Genomic DNA, 13708 nt, shown 5'->3' on the forward strand with positions numbered 1-13708 from the left:
TGTTGAAATTATGTCCCCTCTGTTTTATTGCAGGGCACAAACATTCCCTGTGAACAGAGATGAAGAGATTGCATTGATGTCGACCACGTTGACTGTCTGAAGAAACCCTGTAAGCTGTATGGATCAATGTAAAAAAAAAATACAAACCAACAATATTAAGGACAAAGTGTCTGAAACATTCAAACTTTCCCTAAAGTTTACCTTTAAGTGAAACAAATTTAGAAATGACGACAAATATTCCTCATACCTTTTATTGAACATCTCTACTGATGTGTACAGTGCATCCTTTGTTTTCGTAACAAATTCTATGAATCTAGACAAAGGAAAACAAATATTGAATGATTATTCAACTATGATACCAAGAACACAGACGATTAGTAGTTCAATTACAAACATCCACACCATACAAAATGTACTAAAAGAAATTGGTACCTTTTTAAAGAGAGGTTTTATACATTGTACAGTTTAGGTCTTAAGAACGGGACATCATGAAATGTAACATAAACAAATTGGCTAACATGTCAGAACTTGAAAACTAAACTGACCCATACAGTTGTGGAGGATGAAACTGTATTTACAAATCCATTGAGGAGAGAATATTAAAGTGCTGTGTTGGGTTCTGAGACAAACATTACTGCACTATCACAGCATAAAAACATATTTACATACATACAGTCACCATGTGAACATACAGAAATATACACATCTCTCTGCAGCTCCAAGGCATGGACCACAGGGGCCATGGTGTGTGGAAGCGTTTTTTCCTGGCCCAGCTTCAACACACCAGGGTCATATTCATTAGGGCACTGAAAATAAACTGTTTTAAATCATTTTGCAATGAAAAAAAGAAAATGAATGTCCAGTTTGTTCCCTTTGGTGCCTATGTTTAAATTAATCATGGTCTTAAATTTAGGCCAGATGTGTTAGTGCTGGGCTGAAACAAAAGCCTGCACACACTGCATCTCTCCCGCACTTGCATATAGAAAATCAGGGCTGAGTGGTGCCATTGATCTCCAGTATGGGGGTGGGCTCTTCCAACTGAGGGGCAGGTAGTATGCCCCCTGGGTTGCGGAACATGCGCCTGGAGCTTCTAGTGCGGGGCGGGGAGGGGGTGGAGGTTTTGCTCTGCAACTTGTTGTTGTGATGTGAAGGGGGGGAGCTGACTGGGGTGCGAGGGTACCTGCGAGAAGAGCGGGCAGGGGGGTCTGGGGAGTGTGAGGAGGGGGGCAGGGAGCTGCTGTAGCTGGGAGGGCTTCTAGGTGGTACAGAGGGGAGGCCCGGACCTATGTTGCCAGGTGAGTCATGGTCTTCCTGAGGGGAATCCTACCAAGAGGGAACCAAGTCAACACACACACACACACTGCTCTCTAAACAGGTCCAAACAATACCTAAAGTGTAGTGGCTGTATTGTATTCTACATTGAGATATTGTAGTCATCCTAACAGCTGAATGAGGATTGAGAAATAAAAATGTACAAACCCCCACAATATCTCTGTCCATTTAATCAATTTAATAAATTAACATTTATTCAGACAAGGGTTTATTTAGTTATGTTTTGAGTCAGATAGTGATGGTGACTGATTTACATGTTTTTTGTTATTTCGAGAGTTACCTTTTTGAGGATGTAGAGTGCCACTGGATTCTTGCGTTCATGTTCAGTCATAATTTTTGGTAAAACTCGAACTGAACAGGATGAAAAAGACATTGGATGAACACCTTTGGTGCAACACACATTTTTTATTTTATTATTATGAATAAATTGGAAATATAAATAAAAGTTATTATTCGTTTTCTTACCTGCATGATTGATTTGGGAATAATCAGGGTGTTCTATTAAATGCCTTGGCAGGCCTGCCAAACCTCTGGGCTTCATTTGTCGTTTCTGACGTTCTCTGCATAATGAATGTACAATATATGTGAGATTAAACTGTGTGCTAAAATGATACAGTATACAACTGTTAAACCCTTTAGAGTCTAAGCCCTGTCTAAGCCAGGCGATAGGGGGTGGTGGGGGTGGGGGGTCTAAGCTAACATATGGAATTGTTTTAAGATGTTCATACCAAAGATAATTTAGCTATTTATTTATTTTATTTTAACAGCCCTTGATGTATCAAAAAATATATACAAAAATGATTAGATAAACATTTTATTATGCTATTAGCCAATAGAAACACATTGAACAACAGATTAGTACATGGATCAACAGTCCCCCCCCTAGTGTCTGTCCTATATCTGAGAGATATAAGAAAGATCAGGATTTTTTTACATGTATTTATTCCTTTATTTTAGGCACTAAACTATCTCCATACTTCCATACGTTTTTTAAACCGGTACCTTCAAATGAGGCTTGTGGGCCTTAAAGAAATTCTGTCAATATGCTTCTGCCTTCTTACCACTCTTCTCACTTTTCCCCATAGGACCGTGAGAATGCTATTCATTGACTACAGCTCAGCGTTCAGCACCATAGTACCATCAAAGCTCATCACTAAGCTAAGGATCCTGGAACTAAACACCTCCCTCTTCAACTGGATCCTGGACTTCCTGACGGGCCACCCACAGGTGGTGAGGGTAGGTAGCAACACATCTGCCACGCTGATCCTCAACACTGGAGCTCCCCAGGGGTGCGTGCTCAGTCCCCTCCTGTACTCTCTGTTCACCTATGATTGCATGGCCAAGCACGACTCCAACACCATCAGTAAGTTTGCAGACGACACAACAGTGGTAGGCCTGATCACCGACAATGACGAGACAGCCTATAGGGAGGAGGTCAGAGACATGGCCGGGTGGTGCCAGAATAACAACCTATCCCTCAACGTAACCAAGACTAAGGAGATGATTGTGGACGACAGGAAAAGGAGGACCGAGCATATCCCCCATTCTTATCGACGGGGCTGTAGTGGAGCAAGTTGAGAGCCTCATGTTCCTTGGTGTCCACATCAACAACAAACTAGAATGGTCAAACACACCAAGACAGTCGTGAAGAGGGCATGACAAAGCCTATTCCCCCTCAGGAAACATAAAAGATTTGGCATGGGTCCCGAGATCTTCAAAAGGTTCTACAGCTGCAACATCGAGAGCATCCTGACTGGTTGCATCACTGCCTGGTACGGCAATTGCTCGGCCTCCGACCGCAAGGCACTACAGACGGTAATGCGTACGGCCCAGTACATCACTGGGGCCAAGCTGCCTGCCATCCAGGACCTCTACACCAGGCAGTGTCAGAGGAAGGCCCTGAAAATTGTCAAAGACCCCAGCCACCTCAGTCATAGACTGTTCTCTCTACTACCGCATGGCAAGCGGTACCGGAGTGCCAAATCTAGGACAAAAAGGCTTCTCAACAGTTTTTACCCCCAAGCCATAAGACTCCTGAACAGGTAATCAAATGGCTACCCGGACTATTTGCATTGTGTCCCCCCCACCACCCACAATCCCTCTTATACGCTACTGCTACTCTCTGTTCATCATAAATGCATAGCCACTTTAACCATATCTACATGTACATAATACCTCAATTAGCCCAACTAACCGGTGTCTGTATGTAGCCTCACTACTTTTATAGCCTCGCTACTGTATATAGCCTGTCTTTTTACTGTTGTTTTATTTCTTTACCTACCTATTGTTCACATAATACCTTTTATGCACTATTGGTTAGAGCCTGTAAGTAAGCATTTCACTGTCGGCGCACGTGACAAATAAACTTTGATTTGTACAGACAGAGAAGCATCCAGAAACATGTAGCGAGTGAGACAACCATCAATGAGCTAGTTCTTACTTCTTGGAAGGCCCCCAGCAGGCGCATACTGTAACCAAGGTGATGAGAAGGAAAATACCCCCGGTGGAGAGAATGATGTAGAGGGAACTCCTCCCTGCGGAGGGAACACAGGAGGGTCAGGAGGATAGCAGTGTCACAGGTTGTGTCCCAAATGGCACCTGTCTCCCTATTCAGTGCACTACTTTTGACCAGGGCCCGTAGGGCTCTGGTCAACAGTAATGCACTATATAGGGAATACGGTTCTATTTGGGTGGTAACCACACAGGAAAATAAATGTCACAGGAGAGCTACTTAACAGTATGTTCAAGCAGAATTACAGTATGTACTTTCTCCCCCGGCCTCCCACGTACACACTCATGTCTCTGTGATGTAGTCATGTACTGCATGTATAGCCAGTGATGGACTTCCCTCCCCGCATTCTGTTTGCTAATGGTACATTACAATGATGTTTTTTCCCCCTCTAGAGTGAGGGCTTTGGGTTTATTTTATTTTACAGAAGCTATCATGATTTGCATTTGCCTTTATTCACCCCTTCCCTAAAGTACAAGGACTTGCTTTTCAGTGAAGTATTTGTTTAATGCCCTAGGCTTGAACCACTGACTTGTACGCCTAAGAAAGCGCTCTGAGATGAAATTATGAAAATAACTTCAATTTTACTTAGTGAGTACTTACTAAAGAAGCCTATATCATGGGTTAGAGAGTGCGAGAGTACTACAGGAGTTAGCTAAATTTCTCCATCCTCATCCCTCAACTTTATAGCAAAGCAAGTGGTGGGGCTGCCATTTTACAGAAAACCAGATTGCAGATTGTGGCTTCCACTGTTAAGCCTACTGTAGATAGTGAGTTTAATGGGCAGGCTCTTCATGCTGCCAATAGGGTTCTCCACCATGCAGCCGTAGATGTCATCATCCACCATCAGCACCCGCACAATTGTCAAGAGCTTCTGGTCAGGTGACAACTGCAGGCGCGTCTCATTGGTCAGTGGTTTACCGCCTTTCTGCCAACTGTACTTGGCATTGGTTCCATTGTCGTGGGAGCAGTTGAGGGTAAAGTGCTCGCTGAGCTCCAGCACTGAGGAGGCCTCCATGTGGACATAAGGCCTGGATATGGGCTCTATGGAGAAGAAGCATAGTAGTCACACGTTTCTGAAATACCCCAATGAAAAGATTAGGATCTCTTGTTCGTTCAGGGTCAAAGGTTATGCTGATATAATGGTGAAAAATATGTCACGAGTCAGCTAATGTACATATACAACTTCTCAGGTGACCCATGCGACAATGACTTCACAGGTTCAACACTGTTTGGGCTACTGTCCCTTGCACTTTCCTTGACAATTCATACAAATTCATGCAATTCAGCCCAGTCTTATGAAAAATAAATATTAACAAAAATGTCAAAAAGCTTTTGATTTTGTCACAGACAATGCCAGAAGTCCCTGCAAGCAGTGCCTCTTTAATGCAAGTCATGTCACAGAGGACTATTCACCAACCAACTTAGTGACCTTAGTATCCACCCTGAAATTGGTAGAGTCATACCAAAGACTCCAAAAATGGTACTCAATGCCTCTGCTTGACACTCAGCATTAAAGAGATGGATTAGGGATAAGGTCCTGCGATAGACTAACATCCTGTCCAGTGGATGTACTTGTATATCAAACTGCCTCACGCTACAGAATAAGGACATAGGCTACTACCCTATGGTCCATTCTGGCATGGACAAGGCTTACTTTTCCAAGGCTTACTTACTTACACTATGAACCACCTACCATCCACAGTCAGGTCGATGCTCCCTTCTCCAGTGAAAGTATCATCCGTGATGGAGATCTCCACTTCGTAGGTGCCCTCGTCCGAGAGCTTGAGGTTGTGGAGCAGGAGGGTGCCATTCTCAAACACCAGGATGCGGTCCCGGTACTCGGGCCTCAGGTTCCCAATGATCTCGGTGCCAATGGACTGGACCACAGTGACAGGCTTGTCGTCCCTCTTCAGCTGCCACTTGATGACAGGCGCATCGGGGCTGGAGCTGCTGTAGCGGACGGAGAGGAGGGCCTCCCCGCCCAACGTCCCCCGGATCAGGGAGCCAGGGCTGGTGATGTTGACCCCCTCGACACTTCCTAGTCATAGAGGAACAGACTGGATGTATAAGATCCACCGTATTGTATCTAGTCAATTTATTCAGGTTATAGTCTCCTGGAACATGTGTAAGCACCACCATACATATTATATTTTGCATATTTGTAATCATATTTGTATTCTTTATCTTATCAGATTAGAGTCAAATGACACAAATGTAATTTACACCCATGTGAGACAGATTAACTGACACCATACACCACAGTAGGGCACAGGTAGGGCTCTAGCTGGGGCGGCAGGGTAGCCTAGTGGTTTGAGTGTTGGACTAGCAAAGTTAACCCACTGTTCCCAGGCCGTCATTGAAAATAAGAATTTGTTCTTAACTGACTTGCCTGGTTAAATAAAGGTAAAATAAAAAAATTTAAAAAATGCCACTTCAGGTTGCTACAAGTGTCTTTTAAATAGGCCTAGTAGCAAACCATCCAACAACAAGCTTTACCCAGATCGTGTACCCAAGGAGACTTGGCCCACTTCTTAATGGAAACGTAGTGCCTTTCCTATCCCATTACTCTGTGAATGTTAGTGTTCTGAAGAATATTGGACTGTCCACAATCTCCACACCAGTACCACCATCCCAGCCGTAACTAGGCGGTCTTTGATTGAGTGGCATGCTTCTTTCCATTCATCATTAACAGGTCATTGTCCGGGCATATGCTAAGCTTCCTCCTCTCAGCCCCTTTAGCTATTTCAACAACATATTTCAAACAGTCTAAGTTATGGCCAACAGATTTTGCAGCAATACTTTCTGAGTTCATTGACCAGAGGTTTCATCTCTGTGAGGGAAATAGCCTACAGTATGTGTTCAGAGTGGGCTAATAAAGTGAGAGCCAAATGACTGTATCTAGCTCTGCTGGCTGTTGTTGTGGGCGGTAGGCTGCTGATGACTCGACTGTGGGCACTGGGCCCCCTCCTCCATTGGGGCAGAGTGTGCTGAAGCGAGCCTGCGAGGCAGCACTGCATTGCCGTGGTAACAGCTCACAGTTCTCTGGGACCGCTGGGTTGAGCTGACAAAAGTGGCGATTGTTTGGACCAACTTCCTCCCTGGCAGTCCATGAAAAGAGCCCTCAGAGCAAACACGAGATCCCCGATTGGCTGAGCCCGGAGACAGAGGACCCCAGTGATTCTGCTGATGACAACACAATCGCACCTCTTTCTATGCTTGTGTCTTCACACCTTGTTTATATATCTCATGTAAAGTTAGAATGATATATTTACAAAAGTATAGATTCTTCGTATATCTTCCCCTTTATTTTTCTAGGTCGTACCTCAATACCCTGAACTCAGGTCCTTCACCAACCAACATCTGCCCTTTCACCATGATCCTCTCACCTTGGAGGATCCTCTGATTGTGCCATTCTCACAGAGCAGTTTGGCTCCATGACATCACCATTCATACTGGTGGAGGACTTTGGCGAACCTGCTAAACCAACCGGAAGACATTTGAATAGTGGAGTGCCAACATGGGCTCTACAGAGGTCAAATACAAACACTTAAACTCGTTAAAGTCTAAACCTTGTGGGCCAGTTTCCCAAACTCAGATTAAGCCATCCTGGACAAAAAAAATCATTCATCCTATTGTGACTGCTTTCTGGCAAATAATATATCTTCATCAATGTGTTGTTTTTTGAGTGTCATCAATTTGACTACAAAATGGTTTTCTAGTAATTTAGGATTACTGTACTGTGGCATTGTGCTTCCAGATTGAATGAAAATACACAGAGTGTACAAACATTATGAACACCTTCCTATTATTGTGTTCCACCCCATTTTGCCCTCAGGGGGGCATGGACTCCACAAGGTATCAAAAGCGTTCCACATGGATGCTGGCCCATGTTGACTCCAATGCTTCCCACATTTGTGTCAAGTTGGCTGGATGTCCTTTGGGTGGTAGACCATTCTCGATACACATGGGGAAACTGTTGAGCGTGAAAAACCCAGAAGCGTTGCAGTTCTTGACACACTCAAACCTGTGTGCCTGGCACCTACATGCATACCACAGGAGATTGGTGGCACCTTAATTGTGGAGAACGGGCTCATGGTAACAACTGGGGTGGAATTAGTGGAATGGGTCTGTGTGATTCAGTTGGTAGAGTATGGCACTTGCAATGCCAGGGTTGTGGGTTCAATTCTCATTGGGGACCACTAGAAACAAATATGAAAATATATACACTCTACTGTTTGCTCTGGATAAGAATGTAAATGTAACATGCATCAAACACATGGTTTCCAGGTATTTGATGCCATTCTCCCTTCAGCAGCATCCTGTGCTGTATACCCCATTCAAAAGCACTTCAATCTTTTGCCCATTCTGAATGGCACACATACACAATCCATGTCTCAATTGTCTCAAGGCTTAAAATTCCTTCTTTAACCTGTCACCTCCCCTTCATCTACACTGATTGAAGTGGATTTAACAGGTGACATCAGTAAGGGATCACAGCTTTCACCTGGATTCAATTGGTCAGTCTGTCGGGGAAATTATATATATATATATATTTTTTTAAATGTTTTATTTAACCTTTTATTTAACTAGGCAAGTCAGTTAAGAACAAATTCTTATTTTACAATAACTGTGAAAAGAGCAGTGAAGTGGATTTCACAAGTGACATCGATAAGGGATTGTCGCTCTCACCTGGATTCACCTGGTCAGTCTCTGTCATGGAAAAAGCAAGGGTGCCTATTTTGTATTTGTTTAACCTTTATTTTATCAGGGAGTCATACTGAGACCGAGGGTCTCTTTTACAGATGAACCCTGCGTTTCATGAATTACAGAAAATACACACATCAAAATATAAATACAAATGCAAGAGAAAGAAAAACACGTTCATAAAAAAACAAAAAAACACATTCATATAAAATTTAAATAAAACAAAGCTTTCTGAATTCACCTCGAGGCACCAAAACATCACATTTAAGAACATTTTGAAGATTGTTCTTCAGATAAAGTGCAAAAAAACAAAAAGCTGATTTACCTAACTCAGTAGAGACCAAAAGAAACCAAAGGAATGCTATGTACACTCAGTGTAAGCTACAATATAATAAGGAAACGTTTATTTGCTTGTTTGACATGGCCAAAGTAGGCATAATAAACATGTTCTTGCAAGTAGAATATGAAAAACACAAAATGTATGTGTCCAACCTATCAGACAAACAAATCTCTGTCAGAAACCATTTACTTGTCCACTCCATTGTAAATACCTCCCACCCACATTGCCTTGCCTTGTGTTTCCCCAAAACAGGGGAAAGTTTCCCTTACCTGACTGGGACAAAACAAGGAGACACCAGAATAGCAAAAGTTGAGGAGCAGCTATGGCTTTTGAGAGAGCCTCTCTCTCTGCCTTCATCTTGGGTTTAGCACTCCGTGTCCGTCCCAGACAATTAGCACGTCCCCCAGAGAGCGCACAGCCATTCCTCCAAGGCAGGACTCCACTAGGACTGGGTGCACTGCACAACAAAGCAACGCACCAGCAGGCAAGACAGAGTGATGTGTGTGTGTGTGTGTGGGTTGGTTGGTTCTTCTATCCTTGTGGGGACCTAGAATCCCCAAAAGTCCCTACAAGGAGAGGAAACAAGGAAAATTTGCCACATCCCGTGTGGACAAAAGCTATTTTAAGCTTAGTGGTTATGGTTACAATTAGGGAAAGGGGGATACCTAGGCAGTTGAACAACTGAACAACTGAAGACTACCAGGGTAAGGGGTTAGTGGTTAGGTTAGGGTTAGGGCATGGGTGGGCAAACTTTTTGTCTTGAGGTCCACATCGGGATTTTGAAATTCACGGAGGGACACATTTTTGGGGGGACCAATTGTTTTTTTTAAATAAATTTGCAGTGGCCTCCCGAGTGGCACAGTGGTCTAAGGCACTGCATCGAAGTGCTTGAGGGGTCACTACAGACCTGAGTTTGATCCCAGGCTGTGTCACATTGGCCGTGCATGGGAGACCCATGAGGCGGCACACCATTGGTCCAGTGTCGTCCGGGTTAGCAGAGTTTTTGGCAGGCCAAGATTTCCTTGTCCCATCATGCGCTAGCAACTCCTGTGGTGGGCCGGGTGCAGTGCACGCAGACACGGTCGGCAGGTGTATGGTGTTTCCTCCGTCACATTGGTGCGGATGGCTTTTGGGTTAAGCATGGTGTCAAGAAGCCACTTCAATCCGGCACACGAGACAAAAAGAAATGTCTTGTGGGCCTATTTTCTCCCCAATTTCGTGGTATCCAATTGGTAGTTACTGTCTATATGGATTCGGGAGAGACAAAGGTCAAGAGCCGTGCGTCCTCCGAAAAATGACCCAGCCAAGCCGCGGCCACCTGTATGCTCTCGTTGGCTGGCCATCGCTATATTCGCCGCCAAATCCACTGGCTCCAGGTCATCTATAAGTCTTTGCTAGGTAAAGTCCCACCTTATCTCAGCTCACTGGTCACTATAGCAACACCCACGCGCTCCAGCAGGTTCCAGCTGGAGACTGATATCTCCCTCTCTAACTTTAAGCATCAGCTGAAAGAGCAGCTTACCAATCACTGTACCTGTACACAGCCAATCTGTAAATAGCACAACCAACTACCTCATCCCATATTGTTATTTATCTTCTTGCTCTTTTGCACCCAAGTATCTCTACGTGCACATTATCATCTGTACACCTATCACTCCAGTGTTAATGGTAAATTGAATTAACATGAAACATTTATTTGCAGAATATTCTAGGTATGTGAGAGAAAGAAGAATACTGTTTTATTTGGCAGCCTTAACGGAACCAGATCTCAAAAGTAGACTAATGTCAAGTTGAATCCACATCCCACAACATGAGACTACTTTAGTTTGTTTATCTGACAAACTTGTAATGTCCCTTTATGTAGCCTACTCATTGCCTTAAGTACTCATCAAATAAACTATGATTACAATATAACAGATTAACTCTCCTGTTGTGTTTGTTTCATGTTAATTCATTCTGTGTTCCCTGTCCAAAATGACCACCCCATTATAGCTGATTATAAATCCATAATAATACATATATTATCACCCAATGTTGTGTTAGATCTTTGTATCAACTTAAGTTCTTGTGAACATCATTAAATATATTGTGCTATTTATCACAGACTACTTTGTGTCAAAGTTAAACAAGGACATTTGTTTTGAAACCATTTCAAATGTTTAAATAGTAGCAGGATTTTTTGTCATCAAACAGGCAAGAGTCAAAACTGGGAGAACTGGGGTCATCTTGATAATACAAAATTAGAATGTAAAACCACTGGTTGATTTGATAACAAACAAATGTATCTGATGTCACAAAGTGCTGTACAGAAACTCAGGGATAAAACCCCAAACAGCAAGCAATGCAGGTGTAGAAGCACGGTGCCTAGGAAAAACTCCCTAGAAAGGCCAAAACCTAGGAAGAAACCTGGAGAGGAACCAGGCTCTGAGGGGTGGCCAGTCCTCTTCTGGCTGTGCCGGGTAGAGATTATAACAGAACATGGCCAAGATTTTCAAATGTTCATAGATGACCAGCATGGTCCAATTAATAATAATCACAGTGGTATTCGAAATAAAGCAGGTCAGCACCTCAGGAGTAAATGTCAGTTGGCTTTTCATAGCAATCATTCAGAGTCCTCCTAAAGCCCTCCTACCAGCCTCCATTGCTGTATGGTGCAGACACAATGTCAGCCAATCAGAGTAGCCAGTCTTTCTACTGCTCAAATGTTGCTGTAACATGCCTTCATGTTTATCCTTTGCATGGTGTTTTGTGCAGGTTTAGTTTTTGGTTATTCATGCCAAATTCTTAAAAATGGAAGTTGGAGGCATTAGTTTATGGTAGAGAAATTAGCCTACATGTGACATGTGTCTGTACATTTTCCATCTACTGCACGTGGTAAACGGGACACACTGAAGCAGCGCAATTGACATTGAAAAAATTGTAGACCTCCACAAGTCTGGTTCATCCTTGGGAGCAATTTCCAAACGCCTGAAGGTACCACGTTCATCTGTACAAACAATTGTACACAAGTATAAACACCAGGGGACCATTCAGCCGCCAAACTGCTCAGGAAGGAGACGCGTTCTGTCTCCTAGAGATGAACGTACTTTGGTGCGAAAAGTGAAAATCAATCCCGGAACAACAGCAAAGGACCTTGTGAATAGGACCTCCTCAAAGATGTTGTCACAGGCTCTCTCCTCAGAATGTTATGGCTTCTGGTCCTGCCATTAGTGGGGTGGGGGTGGGGGGGGGGTCTATTTAATTACTTTGATTTTATTGTTGTAGCAAAAAGAAAGGTCAGTTTGACAAGTGCAATGCAGTGAATTCCATAGGAAATACACACGGGTCATATTTGACCCACATGAAAACTTGGGTAGTGATTCAAAACAGTTCTTGATGAATAGAATAAAATTGCACTTATTAAGAATAAATTAACTAGGATGTTAGAACATTAAAGACACATTATTTAAAGAATTCCTGGGGGGGGGGGATGTCAATACAGCAAAATAAACATTTGACCGGCATGTGCATTCTAGGGTTAAGAGCAAATGACTCAAGTAAAAGTGAAAGTCGCCTAGTAAAATAGTACTTGAGTAAAAGTATTTGGTTTTAAATGTACTTAAGTATCAAAAGTAAAAGTATAAATCATTTAACATTCCTTATATTAAACAAACCAGAAAACACAATTTTCTTTTCTTTAAATTTACGGATAGCCAGGTGCGCAGTACAAAAGTCAGATATAATTGACAAATGAAGCTGTTTAGTGTGTCTGACAGACCAGAGGCAGTAGGGATGACCAGGGATGTTCCCTTGATAAGTGTGTTTAGTGTGTCTGACAGACCAGAGGCAGTGGGATGACAGGATGTTCCCTTGATAAGTGTGTTTAGTGTGTCTGACAGACCAGAGGCAGGGGAAGACCAGGGATGTTCCCTTGATAAGTGTTTTAGTGTGTCTGAAGACCAGTAGCAGGATGACCAGTCATGTTCCCTTGATAAGTGTGTTTAGTGTGTCTGACAGACCAGAGGCAGTAGGGATGACCAGGAATGTTCCCTTGATAAGTGTGTTTAGTGTGTCTGATAGACCAGAGGCAGTAGGGATCACCAGGGATGTTCACTTGATAAGTGTGTTTAGTGTGTCTGAAGACCAGAGGCAGTAGGGATGACCAGGGATGTTCCCTTGATAAGTGTGTTTAGTGTGTCTGACAGACCAGAGGCAGTAGGGATGACCAGGGATGTTCCAGGCTTGATAAGTGTGTTTAGTGTGTCTGACAGACCAGAGGCAGTAGGGATGACCAGGGATGTTCCCTTGATAAGATGTTTTAATGTGTCTGACAGACCAGAGGCAGTAGGGATGACCAGGGATGTTCCCTTGATAAGTGTGTTTAGTGTGTCTGACAGACCAGAGGCAGTAGGGATGACCAGGGATGTTCCCTTGATAAGTGTGTTTAGTGTGTCTGACAGACCAGAGGCAGTAGGGAAGACCAGGGATGTTGCCTTGATAAGTGTGTTTAGTGTGTCTGACAGACCAGAGGCTACTGATGACATGCCTTCATGTTTATCCTTTGCATGGTGTTTTGTTGCAGGTTTAGTTTTTTGATAAGTGTGTTTAGTGTGTCTGACAGACCAGAGGGAGTAGGGATGACCAGGGATGTTCCCTTGATAAGTGTGTTTAGTGTGTCTGACAGACCAGAGGCAGTAGGGAAGACCAGGGATGTTCCCTTGATAAGTGTGTTTAGTGTGTCTGACAGACCAGAGGCAGTAGGGAAGACCAGGGATGTTCCCTTGACAAGTGTGTTTAGTGTGTCTGACAGACCAGAGGCAGTAGGGATGACCAGGGATGTT

At 43.4% G+C, this 13708-nt stretch overlaps 1 protein-coding gene across 1 annotated transcript; it reads right to left on the minus strand.

Annotated features, from left to right (window-relative positions):
• Positions 1-237: 237 nt before the first annotated feature.
• LOC135548877 (hepatic and glial cell adhesion molecule-like) lies at positions 238-9362 on the minus strand. The gene is made up of 7 exons (XM_064978935.1): positions 9158-9362; positions 5538-5882; positions 4604-4885; positions 3773-3866; positions 1798-1892; positions 1613-1683; positions 238-1323 (listed from the first exon to the last, which is right to left on the minus strand). The coding sequence occupies exons 1-7, from the start codon at positions 9243-9245 to the stop codon at positions 988-990; spliced, it is 1311 nt and encodes a 436-aa protein (XP_064835007.1). The 5' UTR covers positions 9246-9362; the 3' UTR covers positions 238-987.
• Positions 9363-13708: the final 4346 nt, after the last annotated feature.

Source organism: Oncorhynchus masou, chromosome 11 (assembly GCF_036934945.1).
Source record: "Oncorhynchus masou masou isolate Uvic2021 chromosome 11, UVic_Omas_1.1, whole genome shotgun sequence".
Lineage (NCBI taxonomy): Eukaryota > Metazoa > Chordata > Actinopteri > Salmoniformes > Salmonidae > Oncorhynchus > Oncorhynchus masou.